General features: G+C 45.7%; 4 protein-coding genes across 5 annotated transcripts; 1 reads left to right on the forward strand and 3 right to left on the reverse strand.

The window, feature by feature from the left end:
- Window positions 1-558: 558 nt before the first annotated feature.
- LOC124463839 (calcium/calmodulin-dependent protein kinase type II subunit beta-like) lies at window positions 559-9620 on the forward strand. Its single transcript, XM_047015612.1, has 8 exons — window positions 559-576; window positions 785-833; window positions 3449-3589; window positions 3867-4049; window positions 4909-4984; window positions 6286-6380; window positions 6539-6772; window positions 6937-9620. The coding sequence occupies exons 1-7, from the start codon at window positions 559-561 to the stop codon at window positions 6769-6771; spliced, it is 795 nt and encodes a 264-aa protein (XP_046871568.1). The 3' UTR covers window position 6772; window positions 6937-9620.
- Window positions 9621-12239: 2619 nt separating this feature from the next.
- Window positions 12240-14537, reverse strand: LOC124463988 (zinc-binding protein A33-like). The gene is given in 2 exon segments (XM_047015849.1): window positions 12240-14252; window positions 14254-14537. Coding segments are annotated over 2 exon segments (1425 nt in total). The 5' UTR covers window positions 14499-14537; the 3' UTR covers window positions 12240-13072.
- Window positions 12240-20226, reverse strand: LOC124463987 (zinc-binding protein A33-like). Of its 2 annotated transcripts, XM_047015848.1 has the most exons (6): window positions 19264-20226; window positions 18966-19061; window positions 18620-18850; window positions 18508-18530; window positions 17778-18423; window positions 12240-13096 (listed from the first exon to the last, which is right to left on the reverse strand). In XM_047015848.1, the coding sequence occupies exons 1-6, from the start codon at window positions 19945-19947 to the stop codon at window positions 13073-13075; spliced, it is 1704 nt and encodes a 567-aa protein (XP_046871804.1). In that variant the 5' UTR covers window positions 19948-20226; the 3' UTR covers window positions 12240-13072. The 2 variants fall into 2 exon arrangements, with proteins under 2 accessions (XP_046871804.1, XP_046871803.1); XM_047015847.1 differs by lacking the exon at window positions 12240-13096 and having other exon boundaries at window positions 17247-18423.
- On the reverse strand, window positions 14623-16615 carry LOC124463990 (E3 ubiquitin-protein ligase TRIM35-like). The gene is made up of 2 exons (XM_047015852.1): window positions 15922-16615; window positions 14623-15522 (listed from the first exon to the last, which is right to left on the reverse strand). The coding sequence occupies exons 1-2, from the start codon at window positions 16429-16431 to the stop codon at window positions 15181-15183; spliced, it is 852 nt and encodes a 283-aa protein (XP_046871808.1). The 5' UTR covers window positions 16432-16615; the 3' UTR covers window positions 14623-15180.
- Window positions 20227-20291: the final 65 nt, after the last annotated feature.

The following is a 20291-nucleotide window of genomic DNA, read 5'->3' on the forward strand; positions in this document are numbered from 1 at the left end:
CATCTGCCGCGTGTCCGTGCGCTCCCTCGGCCTGTGTAGACCGTGTGTGTGTGTGTGTCAGGATGTTCAGGGTGGTGCATGGGTCTACTGTACCATCTGTTGCGTTTGGATTTGGTCAAATATTTGGTCAAAGGTCTGTCTCTTATCAGGTTGTTTGGTCCGAAGTCTTTTATCAGGATAAGGGAAATTGTAATGCACGTATATAACACACAGCGCGTGCATTACAATTTCCCTGTGGCATACCGAATACACACACCATTAGTCTCTGTACCGGTCTGTGTACTTCGTAACACTGGTTGTATAGATATCTGTGCTGGGTAAGGCTGTATATATGTACTAAGTAAGGTTGTCTGTAAGGGTATCTGTACTTAGTGAAGTCACTTGTATCTGTATCTGTATCTGTGCTAAATAGTCTCTGTACGGACAGCTCTATATACCCTAACGTAGACAAGGCTATGGACACGTACATTTGATATTCCGGCTGGGAGAACAGAGTCCAAGATGTTCAACTCTGCTTGTGTTTTGGTTGTTCTTACAAGTGTGCGCTCTTACATTACAATGCTTGTGTGTGTGCAGGTGTGTGTATGTGTTTGCTTGCATGTGTGTGTGTGTGCAAGTGTGCGTGTGTGTGTTCTTTGTGTGCTTACACGTATGTGGGTGTGTATTTGTGCGGAAGTGTGTGTACGTGTGTGTGTGTGTGTGTGTGTGTGTGTGTGTGTGTGTGTGTGTGTGTGTGTACGTGTGTGTGTGACCTCCGGGCTGACTGTGTTTCTCTGTCCTCCAGGAGTCCTCAGACAGCAGCAACACCACTGTGGAGGATGAGGACGTGAAGGGTGAGGACAAGCACACACACACACACACGTCTACATTCTACTGGGTGCAGTGAGTCCCCGAAACGGTTTGCGAACTCAGTGTTTTACTGTTCTGCTACAGAGAACTAAGACCCCCCCCCACCTCTCCATAGACACTGTCTGCCCTGTGTGTCTGCCCCCACCCTTGCCCCCACCCCTCCCTCCAAAGTAAAAGCTGTACTGTACTCTACTTTCCCCGCACCCCCCTCCTCCACACACACACACACACACAACCCCTCCCTGCTATGTAGGGGCTCTAGTGTATTGTGTTGTACCTTTCCAATCCCCCCCCCCCCCCCAATGCCCCTTTACCCCCCCAGAGGCACAGCAAGGGCACCTTTGGGGGGTATTTGTAGCTGCTGACAGGAAACAGAGCTGTGGTCGAGTGTGAGGCTCGTGTGAGGAGGGGGTGCGGGCTCTGGAAAGCAGGGAAGGTTAGCCACTCTGGAGACTCTCTACAGCAGTTGCTATAGTAGCAAGGGGAGTTAGCTACTTTGTAGAATCTCTGTGTACAGCAGCTAGCTATAGTAGCAAGGGGAGTTAGCTACTTTGTAGAATCTCTGTGTACAGCAGCTAGCTATAGTAGCAAGGGGAGTTAGCTACTTTGTAGAATCTCTCTGTACAGCAGCTAGCTATAGTAGCAAGGGGAGTTAGCTACTTTGTAGAATCTATGTGTAGAGCAGCTAGCTATAGTAGCAAGGGGAGTTAGCTACTTTGTTGAATCTCTGTGTACAGCAGCTAGCTATAGAAGCAAGGGGAGTTAGCCAGTCTGTAGACAGTCTCTGTAGAGCAGCTAGCGATAGCAGCAAGAGGAGTTACCCAGTCTGTAGCTCATTCGCTTCGACACAGCTTCATAAACCACAAGGTCCAGGTGAGAACTTTGGGAAGTTTGTGATTTTTTGTGATTGTTTTAGTTACAGCAAATCCTGGTTGGTTATGGATTGGCTAGGTGCTGGGTATATGTATCTGCTGGGGCATTTGTGTGTGTGTGTGTGTGTGTGTGTGCGTGGCTACGTGTGTGTGTGTTTGTGAGACAGCTGTAGATGCAGCACCTGTCCTGTGTTGAGCTTTAGTGGAGCATCTGATGGTTATATTTATCTGTGACAAAGAGTTGCGTTTGTGGCAGGGCTGGGTGTGTGGCAGGGCTGGGTGTGGGAGCCAGGGCTTGAACGGGGTTCAGGCTGCGTTCCACAGCAGAGAGGGAGGGAGAGGGCTCTCACCCTAACCCTCCACCACAGCAGAGAGCTAGACCTCGCCTCATGTTTAGTATCGACACTATCATCACCACCACCACCATCATCGCCATCTTCACCACCACTATCCTCCTCATCATCATCATCCTCTTTTCCATGGTCCTCGTTTCTAAATAGCGCTCTGACCGTCTCTCCCTTCCTGTAGAGGAGAGACCTTCAGATTGCTGATTGGCGTGCTCATCCAATCAGAACCTGCGTTTGTCTTAACTCTCCCGCCTTCAATGTTCCTGTCCAATCCTCTGCCCCTCCATCCTCCATCCTCCATCCTCATCCCTCTTCTTCTTCTCCCCTCCACCCCGTCCACCCTGCACCCACACGCGGCGGCTGGGTGTCTGTGTGTGTGTGACCAGGGAAGAGTTTAGACAGCGGCTCAGTTAAGACCCAGTCCAGTGTCAGCTCCCTCCCAGACACGCCGCAGGGCCCGTCCCCTGCTGTCTACTGTAAGTCTGCATGTCCCCCCAGCACTGCTGTGTGACACACACACACACACATACACACTCATCAGAATTTGTTTAATTCGCCATGTAAGTTCACACAAACAAAGAATTTACTGTGGCAGGAAGGTGCATACAATAAACGGATACACATACACACACACACACACACACACATCCAAGCATACACAATCCTTACTCTCCTTTCATCCTGCTCCCCTCTGATCTGCCCACACTGTGTTACTGTAATACTTGCTCACTAACACCCCCCTGTGGACGAAGGAAGAACAGCAGCAACAACACTACAGCCCAAGTCAACACGACTGAACTAGTTCTGGTCTTGACCACTTAGTTCCCTCTCTATGAGGCTGTGGTCCATCTGGAGAGCTACAGGACACATTTATGAATGAAGAAGAGAGGATGTGCAGTATTTGTATGTCGCTTTGCATAAAAGCGCCTGCCAAATGAATACAAATATACATTGAAAATCTTTTATAGCAGTTACGGTTAGTGACAACAACTAACAACCACTAACCCATAGTCATTGTTCAGATGTGGGCACACAAATGAACAGTATACCATATTGTATGTGTACAGATGTCCATAAAATAAAACATTTTATGGTTACACTCTGTAACATCCAAAACGGCCATCTATGGTGTGCCCCCTGACCCCCCTGCTCCAGAGGGGTGGAAGGGTCAGCCAGCTGGCCAGATGTTCCTGGGCAGGAGCCAGGGTTGTTGTGCTGGATCACACACGAGCACACCCAGTGTGTCTCCCCGACCCAGGCTGGGCTGATCTCTACTTCTGCTCACACCCCTCCTCTCATCCTTCACCCCCCCCCTCCTCTCTGTCTCCCTCCGTACCTCCCTCCCTCACCTGTCTCCTTCCTCCATGTGGACCCCCCCAGCCACCAAGTTCTCTGACCTGCTGGGTTGTGTGCGCCGGGGGTCTGGGCCTGTGTCGGACGGGGAGGGTGGAGCCAGTACCCCCCCTCCTGCAGCACTGTCCGCCCCCTCCCCCCCACACACCCCTGCCTTCCCCATGCAGAGTAAGTAGCCCCGACCATGCCCCCCACCACCCCACTCTGACACACTCAGCAATCCTTACTTCCTTCATCTGCATGTCTGCTACTCTTTCAATTATTTCTTTTTTTTTTCTCTCACCCTCCTCTCCCTGTCTGCAATCTGCGCCATGCCCTTCTACTTTCTTTCATCTCTCCTTGCCTCCATCTATCCAACCCTCCACCCCTCCACCGCTCCACCCCTCCATCTCTCCACCCCTCCATCTCTCCACCCGTCCATCTCTCCATCCTTCTGGGGGGCCAGTGTCTCGTCTCACAGACCTGGTGAGCAGCGTGCGCCGGGCGCCCCCCCCCCCAGCACCAGAGACAGAGGCCGCCCCCGTGGTCTCCAGGCCCACCCCCCCGCCGACACACCCCACCTCCCCCCCTCCCCCCCTGTCTCCCCCTCCCCCTCGGACCCCCCCAAGCCCCTCCCTCTCCTCACAGAGTGAGTACACACTGCATGACCCCGCCCCGCCCCTGCCCCTAACCCCTGTGTGCTAACCTAGTCAGGGGACACTGGGAGATTGGCCTAGCAGGACTGTGTGTCAGTGTGTGTCAGTGTGTGTCAGTGTGTGTCAGTGTGTGTGTGTGTCCACACTGCCTGGAGCAAAGAAAAGGTGATAGATGGATAGATAGATAAGGAGTTAGATGGTGTTGAACAGCGACGGACTGGGGGGAAAAAGTGGCCCGGGAGTTACTGTCAGACCGGCCCACTCAATACACGGCTCGTTGCCCACTCAATGCATCGCATGTATCGTTCTTTTTCTCCCTGAGCTTTTCAGCTCCACCTTTACGTTTTGGTGCTAGCGATGGTGTCTGCTAGCGAGCAACTTTATATATTATACGTTATACGTGTTCAAGCTGTGATATTTGGAAAATAGTTGGAGGTGCCGGCGTTGTCAGAGGGAGGGCCAGTTGGTGATGGAAGTGGGCCGGTATTTTGGACCTTCCCGACCTTGTCGGCCCACTGGGGGTTAACCCGGTATCCCTGATGACCAGTCTGCCACTGGTGTTGAACAGAAAAACAGTTTTAGAGAGCTTTGGATTGTGTTGTTAGTGGTTTTCTCTAACTCCTGTGTGTATTTATATTCGTGTGTGTGTGTGGTGAGTGTGTGTGTAACATGACTAGCATGCTGAGTGTGCTGTGCACTTCCATTGCCCAACCAGCACTTGATGGTGTGTCTTACTGTGTGTACAGGATGCACCTGTCAGTGTGGGGGAATGTTTGTAACTATGCCCCAACACTCGTTAACAAGCTCAACACACACACCTGGTTAAAGTGAGTCACTGTGCTCCTTTCCCAGCACGTAAACAGGAGATCATCAAGATCACTGAGCAACTGATTGAAGCCATCAACAACGGAGACTTTGAAGCTTACGCGTGAGTCCAGAAGCTTCTTCAGTTTACATGTATACTGGTGTGTGTGTGTTTCCTCTGTGGGGATCTCAGTACCGTATTTTTTTCGGAAAATAAGCCGCATTTTTTATAAACCACACCTCACCAGAATGGGAGTTTTGTGTTTGTAAATCGGAGTATAAACCGCACTGGAATATATGCCGCATTTATAATGATACCAAGTTGCCAAGCAATGCACGAATATAGCCAATCTTACAGCATTGTGTTACACACTTCGGTTGTGGATAGTATGCTAGCTTGCAAATCCTGAGGATAGCCTACTGAAGTTGAATTAGCACATTTCGTTAGTGATGCTAGCTAACGTAAGTTTGCTATCTGTATATAACATTTCACTGGGTCTTGCAGCTGTTTGATTTACTGAAATTGTTATGAAACGTTATGTTCTACTTACGTTATGTTCATTTGCCTACTTTAGCAAGTCACTGTACCGTATTTCTTTGAATAAACGCCGGCCTCGAATAAACGCCTTACCAAAAATGAACGTTGTGTAATAAACGCCGCCCTCGAATAAACTCTGCACCAAAAAAATCTGAAAACAGTTAAACTCAACCCCAGTATTTATTACACATGTACATAACTTTCTGCACACCTTTCTGTTTAAAAAAGTTTACGTGTATAAACGTTTAGGCATGCTGCTTCAGATTTCTACACAATGTAGAACACTTATATTTGAGACAGTTGTAGCCTACTACCAATGCACACCTAATTGATAGCCAATGAGAAATGGAGTTGCCCCACTCATAGACAAACAAAGAATAGACAAGGTCAGCGGTAGTAAATGAAACCTGCATTTTTGTCACAATACCAGCAACAAAGTTGTCTATGGCTGCACTGCAGCTACAATTCACAAAAACTGTCTTACTAATTAAACGCCGCCCTCGAATAAACGCTGCACCAAAAATAAACGTTATTTAATAAACGCTATAAATACGGTATTTCCAAGCCCTGATAGTGCAAACTGAGACGACACAGAAAATAATTCCTCTTTCAGGTAATAAGCCCCCGTTCAAGTGTTCAGTATTAAATTAGCTGCACGGTCTGTAGAGGTCTTGAGACGAAGCCACGTTTTTGTTCTAAAAAGGAGTTATAAGTCGCTTTATAAGCCGTACTACCACAAGAAAACTGTAAAATTGGGGTACAAGCCGTGGCTTTATTTACAAAAAATACGGTATACAGCGTACATATTATACTTGTTCATTATGTGATTGGATAGCACTTTAGCGATTATAATTATTGTGGGCTTGTGTGTTCCTCTCTCTCTGCAGGAAGATCTGTGATCCTGGTCTGACCTCGTTTGAGCCAGAGGCTCTGGGCAACCTGGTAGAGGGCATGGACTTCCACCGCTTCTACTTTGAGAACTGTAAGAGTCCGCAGAACGAAGCAGGCAGGTTGATAGCTGATAATCAACAGCAGAATCATGTCTATATCTGTCTCCTTCTCTCTCTCCCTGTCTCTCTTCTCTCCCTGTCTCTCTTCTCTCTCTGTCTCTTTTCTCTTCCTCTCTGCCTCACATCTCAGTCCTGGCTAAGAACAGCAAGCCCATCCACACCACCATCCTCAACCCCCACGTCCACCTGATCGGCGAGGACGCCGCCTGCATCGCCTACATCCGCCTCACCCAGTGTGTGGACGCCCAGGGCCGGCCGCGCTCCAGCCAGTCCGAGGAGACACGCGTCTGGCACCGCCGGGAGAGCAAGTGGCAGAACGTGCACTTCCACTGCTCTGGAGCGCCCGCAGCCCCTCTGCAGTGAGGTGGGTAGAGAGGAGGGGGAGAGAGAAAGGAATGAAGAGAGAGAGCAAGGAGGATTAGAGAGATAGTCTGGTGGTTGTTGCGGAGTCACATGACATTCACTCAGCCTGTAACTCTGTAATAGAACTGAAACATCTGTGATGAGCTTCTTTCTTGTGTTTTCCAGGGGGCGCATGGCAGAGGCCTGGCCTGGCCAGAGTACTGTGCTGCAAAGAGAAGGAGGAAAAGAGAAGAAGGAGAAAGATGGAGAAGGAGAGACGAAGGAGGGGATTAGAAAGCTAGTCTGGGGTTGTTGTGGTTCAGTGCCCAGTGCCCCCACACCCACCCTCCCAGGCTTCCCTCCTAGCACACACACACACACACACGTCTCTACTTCTACAACTATCGCCCCCTGTCTGTCGCCTGCACCACTGCACCTAAACACCCCAATCCACGACAACACCCCCCTCTCCTCTTCCTCCCTCTCCCTCACTAACCCCACTGACCGATCCCAGAACATGACCCAGTATTCTGCTGTGCTGTCAGGGGTTTTTAGAGGGGGGAGGGAGGGGGTGTTGAGGTTCCAGTGTACACCTGGTTCTTCCTCACTCCCCTCTCTGACCCCTCCTCATCCTCTCCCGAATCCAAACCTGTGTCGTGTTAACAGCGCACAGGACATACAGTATGTAAAGTTTTAGGTGAAATTGATTATTATTATTATTAAGGAATATTATTATAATTAACACAAATATCTATATTATTCATCTTATTATTATTTGCAACTGTATATGTATTTTGTATCATTCTGAATCCTTGATGGTTTCTAGAGTTGAAGAACACTGTTTCGTTTTTTCTCTTTTTAAGGACGCATGATTTTTCCGGTATTCACGGTGGCTGTTTTTTTATTGTGGCTATTAAGTGAAACAATATATATGCTATTGGCAGTTTTGTATTGGCTTCTTGTATACTATAGTATGCCTAAGCTCATGTTTAAGTAAAAACTATTCAATGGGGATGGGATATCTGTTTGACTAGGTGTCTGTGAATGTGTGAGTGAGTAAGAGTGTGTGTGTGTGACGTTGTAAGCACAAGACGATGATGTGTGTTTGTCCAGGGATATTGAGGAGGCAGATTGAGGTTTTCCTGTTTGAGAATGTGAATAGGCCAGAGAGCTTGGTTTGGTGTCTTCCACTGTCAAATCATTATTTAACTGTTTGAAAGAAAAAATTTACATAACAGTATACTGGCTGTATTTATCGTTAAGCTACTTTATTCTTGGTTTATTTATTTTGTATTTTGCCTTTTTTGTGTTCACTCAAACCCCATCTGAGGACAGCAAGACCCTTTTGCTCTGGTGTTCAGCTGTTGTTTATAAATGTCCTCTGCTCTGTAGCGCCCCTAGTGGTTGGAGGAAGTGCAGAGTCTGAGAGATCTTTGTAGTAGAGTTAGTTTGTCTGGAGAGATGGGGGCTGTGGCGGATTTTGTGAGCTCATGGCACATCCTTGTGTGTGTGTTAACTTTTTAACTTTTTCGCTTTTGTCTCAGTGTTCTGGTTGCTGTTGCTCATTTTAGAGCAATGATATGCGCCTTAGGTCTGACATTTTGAAAGCAGTGTGTGTGTGTGTTTGTATGTGTGTGTGTGAAGGGAACCCCCATGCCTCCTGTGTGGGGTTATCTGTGAGACGTGGGAGAGAGGGAAGTTAGGGGAGAAGGTTTGATTTCAGGGGACGTCGAGCCCTCTGTCTTTACCCCAGCACTGACTCCTCCTGTAGGCCTGGTCTTTGTTTCACATGTTTCATATCTTCCTTTTTGACTTGTGTTATAATGGAGTGGTATCTTGTTTTATCATCATGTCTGTGCCTGAGTCAGGAAGGAGGGACAGATGTTTTAGACTTGCTCACAGCCCTTTAGCCATTGGCTGCCTTCATGGGGGTCTTGTCGCAATTGGCTGATTATACGATTCTGAGAGAGGCTATTGAAGTGAAGCCTTCTCATTGGGCAGGCAGACGGTCAGCTGGTTTGGTTAGTCCTCAGGTTCATATTTATTGTGATTATTTATTTCTTTGATCAGACATTTGATTGTGCTTTTCTTAAGTTTCTCTTTGTTTTTCCCGCAACGCACTGCTCCTGCACGTGTGCAAACACCGTCCCTTCAAGATGAAAAGGACCTATCAGGACCTCTCATGCCAAACTCAAACTAACAACATGACGTTTGTGTTGTCTGTGGACTATCCTTTTAGACGTCCTGTAGGTGTGCATCCTAGTTTCCCTCAGACTGTGTCCTGTGTCTTGGTGTCACTCCAACCCTTCTGTCCAGGATGGGGGTTCATCTTGGATGAGCTCGGGGAGAAGTGGGCTCTCCTCACACCCAGAACACTCCCTCTTTCTCATTGGCCGGCCTGGTCACTTCCTGATCCCGCATGGAGGTCAGAGGTCATCAGGAGACACTGATGAGTCATGGTTCTGACTAGACATGTGAACCTCCCTCCACAAGAAGAAGCACGTATAAAGATGCTGTTGTTTCTGTTTCTTTAAGGTGTGTTTACTAGCCCTGGAAAGCATTATCACAAGACACACGTGTTTTACAAGAGGAAGCGTTCAGTATCATGAACGACAAGCCCCTATTTAGCTGGCCTTTTCTTTGCATGATAGTCGATGGGACACTAGTTTTTGGTGTTTGTTTGTTTTGTTTTTCATTTTCTACGGAATGCTGGTGTACTAAACCTTTCTCTATCTATTTTCTCCGCTTTTTAAGTGCATACAACTATTGTGGTCTCAAGATGATTTGATGAAAATGATTGTTACACGGATTGCTATAGTGACAAGATGGAAAATGATGATATTGATGATGATATTTATGTAATGATGATTCAATAGCATGCTTTTCTATCTGGGCTCAGTGTCGTCAATGCAGACTGGTTTTATTATATGGTTGAAAACTTCAGGAGCGCCTCTGACACATTAGCCCAAGCCCAGCATAGACCTACTGACACTACGGTATCAGGGTGGAAATAGCTCACTGAAGAGTCAAGTTGCCACTGCATTTTGGTCACCACAACACAACAGCACTCCACAACACAACAGCACTCTATCCCCCCTCCCCAAAGCAGTGAGTTATCATGGAGGGAGTCAGCAGGAGGAATGTGGTCTCTCTGAGACTCCTGGATCTCCTCCCACCCAGCAGGGAGCCCCTCCTGCCCTGACAACACTGAGCTGACCACTCTGGAGGAGCTCTGCCTCCCTGCTCCTCCTCCCTCAGTTTCAAACCTGCTTCCATCTTCTCTCAGCAGTCGGCTCTTTCCAGTTCCTCCTGGGCTCTTTCTCCTCAGTTTGGGTTTCTTCTGTATAATAATATTGATCCTGTATTTCTCTGATTCTTCAGGTTATGGCTCTGTTCTCTCCAATGTGCTATATGTTTTTCTCTAACTTAAGGAAATATGTCAAGGTGTTATCAATAAAATAAGAATTTAAGTAAAAAACATTTAACATCTACTTTCTTCTTGTGATTTCATAAGGTAGGACATCTTCAAATGTGTTACGTATGTTACTAGCCAATCTCCAGTTTTCACAGAGCACAGAATGGATATGACATCAAGTGAACACATCTTTCTCCACTGGTACTGTTCTGGAAAAATCTTAAAATTTGTTTTCAGTAATTATGGATATGTTTTACAGAATTAAATAGCAAAAAAAAAACGTTTCCAATATTTGCATACAACTTTCATTTATTATGTTAGATTTTTCTAATTACAGTGAATCAACAACTCATTTCAAATAGTGACAAGGAATAACAGCATACGCATTTTCAGCTCATCAAAATAAAATCTGCTTAATTGTGCTGGTGGGAAGGATTTGTAAAGATGCAGAACAGACCATGATTATATACAATTTTAACATTTAGTGTACCATTTCATTTTGTCAATGTCAAACACAAAATCCACTGAAATCAGTAGTATGACAACATATAAGCCTAGATCCTAACCCCTCACTAAGAAAATGTATTATATTATGATTTAAAAATACAATATCTGCCGACCTACAGACCAGAGAGGTGGGATCTTCCTCTTGCATATTGTACCTGAACATAATGTATAATAAATCAATTTCTGATTCTGATTCTGATCTCAGTGTTTGCTACACACCACCTCCACCCTCTCCTCTCGTCAGACGATCCTGCTTTCTGTCTCCCAGCAAATGAGTCAGCTAAATCCTTCAATGAAAACTGTACACCTGTAAAATCTTTCGAGGATTTTCTCTTACAGACTGGGCAGGTCTTGTTTTTAGCCTGATCCCAGAACTTAGTCAGACAGCTGGAGCAGAAGTTGTGGTGGCAGCCCAGAGACACAGGATCTCTGTAAGTCTCTGAGCAGACGTGACTCTCAAATTTCTCTGCCATTTTGTCTTCAGTGGTTCTGTTGTATTCAAGAATCCTAGTTCAGTTCAGGATCCTTCTGACTTAATTCTGACCAAGACAGGTGGGTTACAGATGGTGCTGTAGGACTGCAGGATACAGAGCTATTGCTGCAAGTCTTGATAAGGTTGGAAAGGTTTTCATCAGTAATGCTGCAGATACAACACTTCATGTACTCTATATGATTAGGTGTATAGGAATGCTAGGGATAGACTTCAGTTTGAATGACTGAAAAGTAAAACTGTCCAGTGATGAATAGATGCTTCAATGAAAGAAAACAATGCAAATGGCGTATCCTAATACAAGTGCACGTGGGACCCTGCCCGCCCCTGCCTCCACCTTCACGCTGACCACGGCGCCTCCCCCTGCCCACCCCGCGGCCCCCTTTGCCTCCAGACCTTCCCCTGTGTCTCCCTCCCTTCGGGCAGCCGCCCTCCAGGGTGATTACGTGGACCTGGACGACTTTCTCCTCCCGTCCCAGGTCTCTGCCCCCCGCACCGTCGTCCTGCTCTGCCACCCTGAACCTGCCTGGCACCGGGAGCTCACAGCAGCTGAGTTGGCTTCCACCTTCTCCCTGTTCTGGGACGTCATTTGCTCCTCCTTTCCCGGGCGCCCCAGGCCTCCTGACCGCCTTCGAGGCCTTTCCCATCTGCCTTCTGGGTCTTCTTCAGGGTTCACTGGCAGGACTCGTACTGCTGCACCATCCAGCTCCCAGGTTGCTGGGCTCCCCAGACATACCACTCTTACATCAGGACCTCCCTGACCTTTTCCACACTCGTGCTCGCTGCAGCCCTCCAGGTGAGGTTGCAGCCTGCTAGGTGAGACTGCAGCCCGTTAGGTGAGACTGCAGCCCGCTAGGTGAGACTGCAGCCCGCTAGGTGAGGCTGCAGCCCGCTAGGTGAGGCTGCAGCCCGCGTATCCTACGTACTCCCCCTCAATTTTGATTTTGCTTCTGTACAAATGAAATGTACGAGAGTCTGGTTAGAACCAGGCTATATGCTATTATATAGCATTGCTGGTGTGTTACTGAACTCATGAAATCAGGTTGTAGATGGGCGGCAGGGAACAAACAATTTGCAATCAGTTTACCATTTATTTTACAACAGAAATCAAAAAAACAAAATCTGTTTCACTCAGTCATAGGACAACATACAAGCTGCTTAATCCTGAACCCTCATTAACATATTTGAAAATATAATTATTTGAATTCCCCAACTTTCTGCTCATCTCAGTCTACAAAGAACACACACCCTAATTTCTGTGACAGTGATAAAATCCCCTTCAACATAAATACCTCAGTTCATTACTACATCACCCCAGAACACCTAGATCCAGTCATTATTATATAACTCCACTACAAAGATATCTTAACATGAATACAGCAACCCCCACCTTCCACCACACCTCCTTTCAGAAATCTAAATACACGATACATGATCAAGCCCTCCTCCCCACAAAACGCATATAGAAAGTATAAGAATAATAATGTGTTCATCAGATGCTTTCATCTAAAGCAACATTCAGGGAGACATTTGAACTTGCAACCTCTCGCTCTGCTGTCAAATGCAGATCACCCACCAGGTCATCAACCATCAGATTCTCAAACTGCACTTTAACATCCTTCATGAGTGACCAACAGAGCAGAGAGGTGGGATCTTCCTCCTGCATGTTCTACCATCATCATCATCATCATCATCATCATCATCATCATCATCATCATCATCAATCATCATCATCATCATCATCATCATCATCATCATCATCATCATCATCATCATCATCATCATCATCAATCATCATCAATCATCAATCATCATCAATCATCATCAACCAGGTTCATTTCCTTAGGGAACAGCAACATGAAACCTGACCACTGCAGTTCAGAGGAGTGGGACTACAACTACCTCACACCTCACTGGGATGACATCACAGACACCTCTGATTGGTAGATCTTTACGTCAGGGTGATTGGCATCACCAGCTTCTCCAATAGAGAAGTATGGGTAGAGTTTCTCAGTGAAGGTGTTTTTATAAGTGTGGATGTGAGTCATATCTTCAGGGTCGTAGAAGGACACCTCCCCCCTGTCCCAGTCCAGCTGAACTCTGATCCTCTGGAGTCTTCTCTTCAGAGGGAGAGTTCCTCCTCCGCCATATTCATACTCACCACTCCTCTGTAGTATACACCAGTCTCCATACTCTGGGGATGCTTTACGCTCCCCCTTCCTGTCTACTGACTCTCTGGCCACACCTATATTCCAGGCAGGATGGTCCCCCACCTCCACCTCCCAGCTGTGCTTCCCTGAGCTGAACCCCTCAGAACCCAGAACAGTGGCGTACTTGGTGTTCCTCTCTGAGTTGTCAGGGAGCTGCTGCTTTGAGTCCGTGTATCTAACACTGGTCAGATCATTAGACAGAGAGAGACAGGGGTTTACAGTGTTGGGGTCCAGAATGACAGGAGTGAAGCTGACCACCCCCCTCATCTTCTCCCACACTCTGAAGGTCAGGTTGCCGAGGTGTTTGGCCACGTCTATCAGCGTTCCTGAGACCAGCTGTGGATCCGGCAGTGCGAACCTGGCTCTGGTGCTGGACTGAGTGTGTTTATAGCTGCAGAGAAACGACACCTTCTGTTTCTGCAGCTGCCGTTTCACAGCAGAGATGCTGACGGAGAGAGAGAAGATCTGGGCCTGAATCTTCTTCATCTCTCTGGAGATGGTCTTCCCCTTCTCCTTCTCGTCCTCCCTCATAGCTGCCAGTCTGGCTTTCTCTTCCTCTCTCAGGAACTGGTGCAGCTTCTCAAACTGAACCCTGATCTGTGTCTCCGTGGTGACCAGCTGCTTCTTAGCGTGCTGCATTACTTCCTGGTACGTCTCCTCCACATGTTTGTATTTGTCCTGCTTGTCCTGCAGAGACTGTAAGACACCCTTCAGTTTCTCCTTCAGGCTGTTCACTGCTTCTTCCAGAGGAACCACCTTGTGGTCGTGGTCTTCAGGGAGCTCACAGATGTGACACACAGCTCTCTGTTCCTCCTCACAGAACCACTTAGGCTCCTCTGAGTGTTTGCTACACACCACCCCCCCCCTCTCCTCTCCTCTCTTCAGACGATCCTGCTTTCTGTCTCCCAGCAAATGAGTCAGCTAAATCCTTGAATGAAAAGTTTCCTCCTGGGACTTCTTTAAAGGATTTTCTCTCACAGACTGGACAGTTCTTGTTTTTAGCCTGATCCCAGAACTTAGTCAGACAGCTGGAGCAGAAGATGTGGTGGCAGCCCAGAGACACAGGATCTTTGAAAGTCTTTGAGCAGACGTGACATTTTAGGAAACCCTCCAATTTCTCAGCCATTTTGTCTTCAGTGGTTCTGCTAGTATTCAGGAGTCCTAATTCAGTACAGGATCCTTCAGATTGAATTCTGACCAGGATAGGTGGGTCTCCTCTCTGATGTGTCTTATTCTTATTCCTTTGTTTCTTTGGGTTTTTCTGCCGATCTCACACACTGCAGCACTGTCAATGCCCCTCAGGGAAGTGAAAACGCTCTCTCAGTTCTACTCACGTTGGTCCTAATGGAAAGTTATTTTCATACTGGAAAGTTATTTTCATACTGGAAAGTCTGGTTTCATGAGGTATGAAAGGTTTGTCATATCTAAGTTTGTGTTTCCAACATCTGTGTATGTGATCAACACTTTTTTATGAATTATTGTAATTATGCAACTGTAAAATGGGCGTTGGTCATTTGAAAATGGATCACCTCGCATCAAGACCAGACAGGATAGAGAAGTATTCATTTGAAAAGCTTTTAAGAGACTAAGACATGACTTCTTTACTGACCTTTTCTGTCTCTTTTAAATCTACTTCCTGAAATACATGGTGTCCCAAAGATTTGAAATATTCTATGAGAAAATACCAAAATGATTTACACTTGGGGTGTCATCTATTCTAAGCTTCTTCATCTCAACAAAATGTTTACAAACATATTTGCCTTATATGACAGTAATCTCTTCTTGCATGACAGGGCAGGAGGACATGGTCAAACCAGGACTGGATCCCCTGAGCCAGAGCTGCCCAGAGCACTGCCAGCGGTGATGCTTGGCTCTCTGCTGTTACTTGGCTCCCTGGTTGCCACAAAACACATCCTTACCTGCAGGAATGACACATCCTCTGCATTTAGCTCCTGCTTTATGGCTTCAATTGTGTCTGAAAGTGAGGCCATCTCTCTATTTATTCCCTCAATCTTTTCTTTCATTGTCTCACTCTTCTCTTTGCCCTCTCTCCTCAGAGCTGCAGTCCTGGCCTGTTCTTCCTCATGTAGAAACTGGTGAAGCTTGTTGAACTTCTCCTTTATCTGCTTCTCTGAGTTTACTGTCTGGGTCTGTTAGAGTCAGAGAAGACCTCACATTAGCATTTTATTATTTGTTTTTAAATAATAAACAAATCTTTACTGATTGATTCAATGCCTGTTGGTCACAACATTGGCTAACATGTACTGTACCTCAATGTGTTCTGCAATCTCTTCACACGTTAGTTTAACTTTATTACAGTCCTCTAGCTTATTTTCTAAGGGCTTCAGGGAAGTCTGAATTTCTTTCTGACATTTACAATATTAATCTATAATGAATCAGAAAAGAGAGATTGTAAGTTATTGTGCGGTGGCAAAAGAAATGAAAAATGGTATACACAAGTATCATCCGTTAAAGAAAACTTTAACCACTTCAAGAGTGTTCTTGTATCTCAAAGCACCATGTTTATCTGACGATCTTCTTCCTCTCACCCTGTTCTCCTGGGCAGCTTTGTCTACTAAGACACAAGTGTGAGATCTGTGTTTGGAGCCGTGACACTCGGAGCAGACGGGTTCTTTGTCCTCCTGATAGAACATCCAGATCTTCTTACTGTGCAGACTGCAGATTACCTCAGACTCTTCGACGACCCAAACCACTGTCTTAAACTTCTCTGACTGTTTGCTACACGCCACCTCCACCCCTTCCTCGACCTGCACCGCCTCATCCACCTCCACCGTCTCCTCTCGTCTCCTCTTTTCAGACGGCCCTGCTTTGTGTCTCCCAGCAAATGAGTCAGCTAAATCCTTCAATAAAAGGTTGATATCAAAAGTCTCTTTAGAGGATTTTCTCTCACAGACTGGACAGTTCTTGTTTTCAGCCTGATCCCAGAACTTAGTCAGACAGCTGGAGCAGAAGCTGTGGTGGCAGCCCAGAGACACAGGATCTCTGAAAGTCTCAGAGCAGACGTAACAGTTCAGGTAACTCTCCAATTTCTCAGCCATGGTTTCTGTAAATGCTGCCTATAATATCTAATATAATTGAGACTGAGCACAATGCAGAGTATCTTTATGTTGTAGTTCTGACCAGAACAATTAAGTTTCCTCTTTACCTTGTCAAAAGTTACACGTTACTCCCACGTCTGTCCCACACCCTAAAATGGCGTCTTGCTTCTTTTATGCAATGTTGGAAATCTACTTTCAATTTGATAGTTCATCCCCTTGCTTTAGGCCTTACCTACAACTAATTCTCACTCCTCTAGATGGTGCTGTAGGACTGCAGGATATCTAAAGAAGCTAGTAAGTCTTTGTAAGGTAGGACAGGTTTTCAACATTAATAGATAACAAACTTAGCATGCATTCTGGAATATTTTCAAATATCAAGAATCAAGGCTCAATAAACAAGTTCAATATCTCGTGAATTTGTGAAGAAAGAAATTTCTTAGAGTAACCTATTTATATTTGTGTTAACCGTTTAGTGTCTTCATTTGAAGGTTTAAACAAAATTGTTTTAAACGATACATTATAATGCACAACGGTAAAATAAAGGACATCCCTAAGAAGTTGATTTAATCTGTATATATTCTGTAGAGTTTAACTTTGCTAAGGGACTTGTCATTTGTTTCAGTGTTAAAACACTGAAATAAGTTACAATGTGAAAATTGTGAAATGTATTTTTCTCTGGCCTCCAGTATTGTTTGAGGTGTTTGTCCACTACAAAAGTATTATTGTGGTTGTTTTTGAGTGTATATATTTTTTAATCATTTTTGCATCAATAGTTTTATTTCATTCATGAAATGTCATTGTTGAAGGGTTTATATTCAAAAGTGGCAAAAGCAGTAAAAAAACGGTTTATTTTCCTCAGAAACACATCAGGAGATTGGTTAGTTGTGCCGATCTCACTCCGTTCAATGCCGTCCCTTCTCCTCAAGAGAAGGGAAGTACTCTTTCAGTTCAGTCTTTCTTGATCACACTGGAAAGTCTGGTTTTATGAGGTGTGAAAGGTATTGCTACACTGTAGCCATGATACAGGTACATGTTTTTCATATCCATATTTGCATTTGCAGTATCTGTGGTTGTGTGTGGACACATATTATGTTTAACATGAACTGTTGTAAGTATAACACTGTTAGATGGGGGTTGGTTATTTGAAAATGGATCAATCTGCATCAAGACCAGACAGAGGATAGAGATGGATTAATTTGTGACATCTTTTAATGAGACTGAAACAGGACTTCTCTGCAGAACTCTTTTGCGTCTCTCCTTAGAGCAGCAGAACTATGTTCCTGCATGGCTGGAGGTAGCACAGTCATCATCTACCACACACATCACTGGGATGACATCACAGACACAGACACCTCTGATTGGCAGATCTTTACGTCAAGGTGTTTGGCATCACCAGCTTTTCCAATAGAGAAGTGTGGGTAGAGTTTCTCAGTGAAGGAGTCTTTATGAGTGTAGATGTGAGTCATGTCTTCAGGGTGGTAGAAGGACACCTCCCCCCTGTCCCAGTCCAGCTGAACTCTGATCCTCTGGAGTCTCCTCTTCAGAGAGAGAGTCTTACCCCAGACATCAAGGTACTTACCACTCAACTGCTTTATACACCAGAGTCTATACTCTGGGGATATTTGTACTTCCCCCTTCCTGTCTACTGACTCTCTGGCCACACCTATAACCCAGACAGGATGGTCCCCCACCTCCACCTCCCAGCTGTGCTTCCCTGAGCTGAACCCCTCAGAACCCAGAACAGTGGGGTACTTGGTGTTCCTCTCTGGGTTGTCAGGGAGCTGCTGCTTTGAGCCTGACTGTCTAACACTGGTCAGATCCTCAGATAGAGAGAGACGGGAAGGTGCAGTGTTGGGGTCCAGAATGACAGGAGTGAAGCTGACCACCCCCCTCATCTTGTCCCACACTCTGAAGGTCAGGTTGCCCAGGTGTTTGGCCACGTCTATCAGCGCTCCTGAGACCAGCTGTGGATCCGGCAGTGTGACCTGGGCTCTGGAACAAATGTTCATGATCAGTGTTGATGAGGGTAGAGATTAAAAGTTATACAAAGAAAATATTAATTATAAATTCACGTACTTCTTCCCTGTGGTTTTGAAGTGCTGAATGAACAGAAAAGAGCAATGATAAGCATTGTGATCAAAACCATGTATCAGATTAGCATGAATTGTCAACTGAAACACATCCTTACCTGCAGGAATGACACATCATCTGCATTTAGCTCTTGCTTTATGGCTTTAATTGTGTCTGAAAGTGAGGCCATCTCTCTATTTATTCCCTCAATCTTTTCTGTCATTGTCTCACTCTTCTCTTCGCCCTCTCTTCTCAGAGCTGCAGTCCTGGCCTGTTCGTCCTCATGTAGAAACTGGTGAAGCTTGTTGAACTTATCCTTCATCTGCTTCTCTGTGTTTACTGTCTGGGTCTGTCAGAGTCAGAGAAGACCTCACATGCATTTTATTATTTGTTTTTACACTATAAAATCTTTACTGATCGATTCAATGCCTGTTGGTCACAGCATTGGCTAACATGTATTGTACCTCAATGTGTTCTGCAATCTTTTCACACGTTAGTTTAACTTTATTACAGTCCTCTAGCTTCTTTTCTAAGGGCTTCAGGGCAGTCTGGATTTCTTCCTAAAATGATACATGACATACATTTACAATATTCATATATAATGAATCAGAAAGAGAGATTGTAAGTTATTGTGCAGTGGCAACAGAAATTATAAATAGTGTCCACAAGTATTATCCGTTAAGGAAACTTTAACCACTTCAAAATTGTCCTTGTATTTGATCTGAAAACACCATGTTTATCTGACAATCTTCTTCCTCTCACCCTGTGATCCTGGGCAGCTTCATCTACTGGGACACAGGTGTGAGATCTGTGTTTCCTGGAGGTCTGACACACCACGCAGACGGGTTCTTTATCCTCCTGACAGAACAGCTTCAGCTTCTCACTGTGCAGACTGCAGAGCACCTCAGACTCTCTGACGACACCAGACACTGTCTTAGAGTGCTGCACTACTTCCTGGTACGTCTTCTCCACATGTTTGTATTTGTCCTGCTTGTCCTGCAGAGACTGTAAGTCACCCTTCAGTTTCTCCTTCAGGCTGTTCACTGCCTCTTCCAGAGGAACCACCTTGTGGTCGTGGTGGGCAGGGAACTCACAGACGTGACACACAGCTCTCTGTTCCTGCTCAGAGAACTTCAGCTCCTCTGAGTGTTTGCTACACACCACCTCCTCCTCCTCCACCTCCTCCTCTCGTCTCCTCTTTTCAAACGGTCCTGCTTTGTGTCTCCCAGCAAATGAGTTAGCTAAATCCTTCAATGAAAGGTTGATATCTAGAATCTCTTCAGAAGATTTTATCTTACAGACTGGACAGTTCTTGTTTTCAGCCTGATCCCAGAACTTAGTCAGACAGCTGGAGCTGAAGCTGTGGTGGCAGCCCAGAGACACAGGATCTCTGAAAGTCTCAGAGCAGACGTAACAGTTCAGGTAACTCTCCAATTTCTCAGCCATGGTTTCTGGAAATGCTGCTGCTAATATCGAATAATATCGAGACTGAGCCTAATGCAGAGTATCTTTATGTTGTAGTTCTGACCAAAACAATTAAGTTTACTTTTTACCTTTTTTAAAGTTCAATATGCCATTTAATACTGCTGCTATCTTAATTCTTCATGGAGAGAACGTATTACACGTGTGTCAAACTAATTTACTTGTTATTGCTCGGCTACATCAGTGCAACACAATCAGCCTGGAGCGCCCTCCAGTGGCAACAGATACTATTAAATTATCCAAAAACATCACACTGACCTACAACTCCTTTTCACTCCTCTAGATGGTGCTGTAGGACTGAAAGATGT

This window comes from Hypomesus transpacificus, unplaced genomic scaffold, assembly GCF_021917145.1.
Source record: "Hypomesus transpacificus isolate Combined female unplaced genomic scaffold, fHypTra1 scaffold_31, whole genome shotgun sequence".
Classification (NCBI taxonomy): domain Eukaryota; kingdom Metazoa; phylum Chordata; class Actinopteri; order Osmeriformes; family Osmeridae; genus Hypomesus; species Hypomesus transpacificus.

Excerpts from the sequence above, each read along its gene's own strand:
- LOC124463987 (XM_047015848.1), bottom strand. The coding sequence starts at position 19,947 with ATGGCTGAGAAATTGGAGAGTTACCTGAACTGTTACGTCTGCTCTGAG. Across the intron at positions 19,062-19,263 it reads AAGCTGCCCAGGATCACAGG|GAAGAAATCCAGACTGCCCT; the intron begins GTGAGAGGAAGA and ends GTATCATTTTAG. Across the intron at positions 18,531-18,619 it reads ATGATGTGTCATTCCTGCAG|CACTTCAAAACCACAGGGAA; the intron begins GTAAGGATGTGT and ends CTGTTCATTCAG.
- LOC124463839 (XM_047015612.1), top strand. Across the intron at positions 3,590-3,866 it reads CCCTGCCTTCCCCATGCAGA|TGTCTCGTCTCACAGACCTG; the intron begins GTAAGTAGCCCC and ends CTGGGGGGCCAG. Across the intron at positions 6,381-6,538 it reads CCGCTTCTACTTTGAGAACT|TCCTGGCTAAGAACAGCAAG; the intron begins GTAAGAGTCCGC and ends CTCACATCTCAG.
- LOC124463990 (XM_047015852.1), bottom strand. The coding sequence starts at position 16,431 with ATGGCTGAGAAATTGGAGAGTTACCTGAACTGTTACGTCTGCTCTGAG. Across the intron at positions 15,523-15,921 it reads AAGCTGCCCAGGAGAACAGG|ACCCAGACAGTAAACTCAGA; the intron begins GTGAGAGGAAGA and ends TGACTCTAACAG.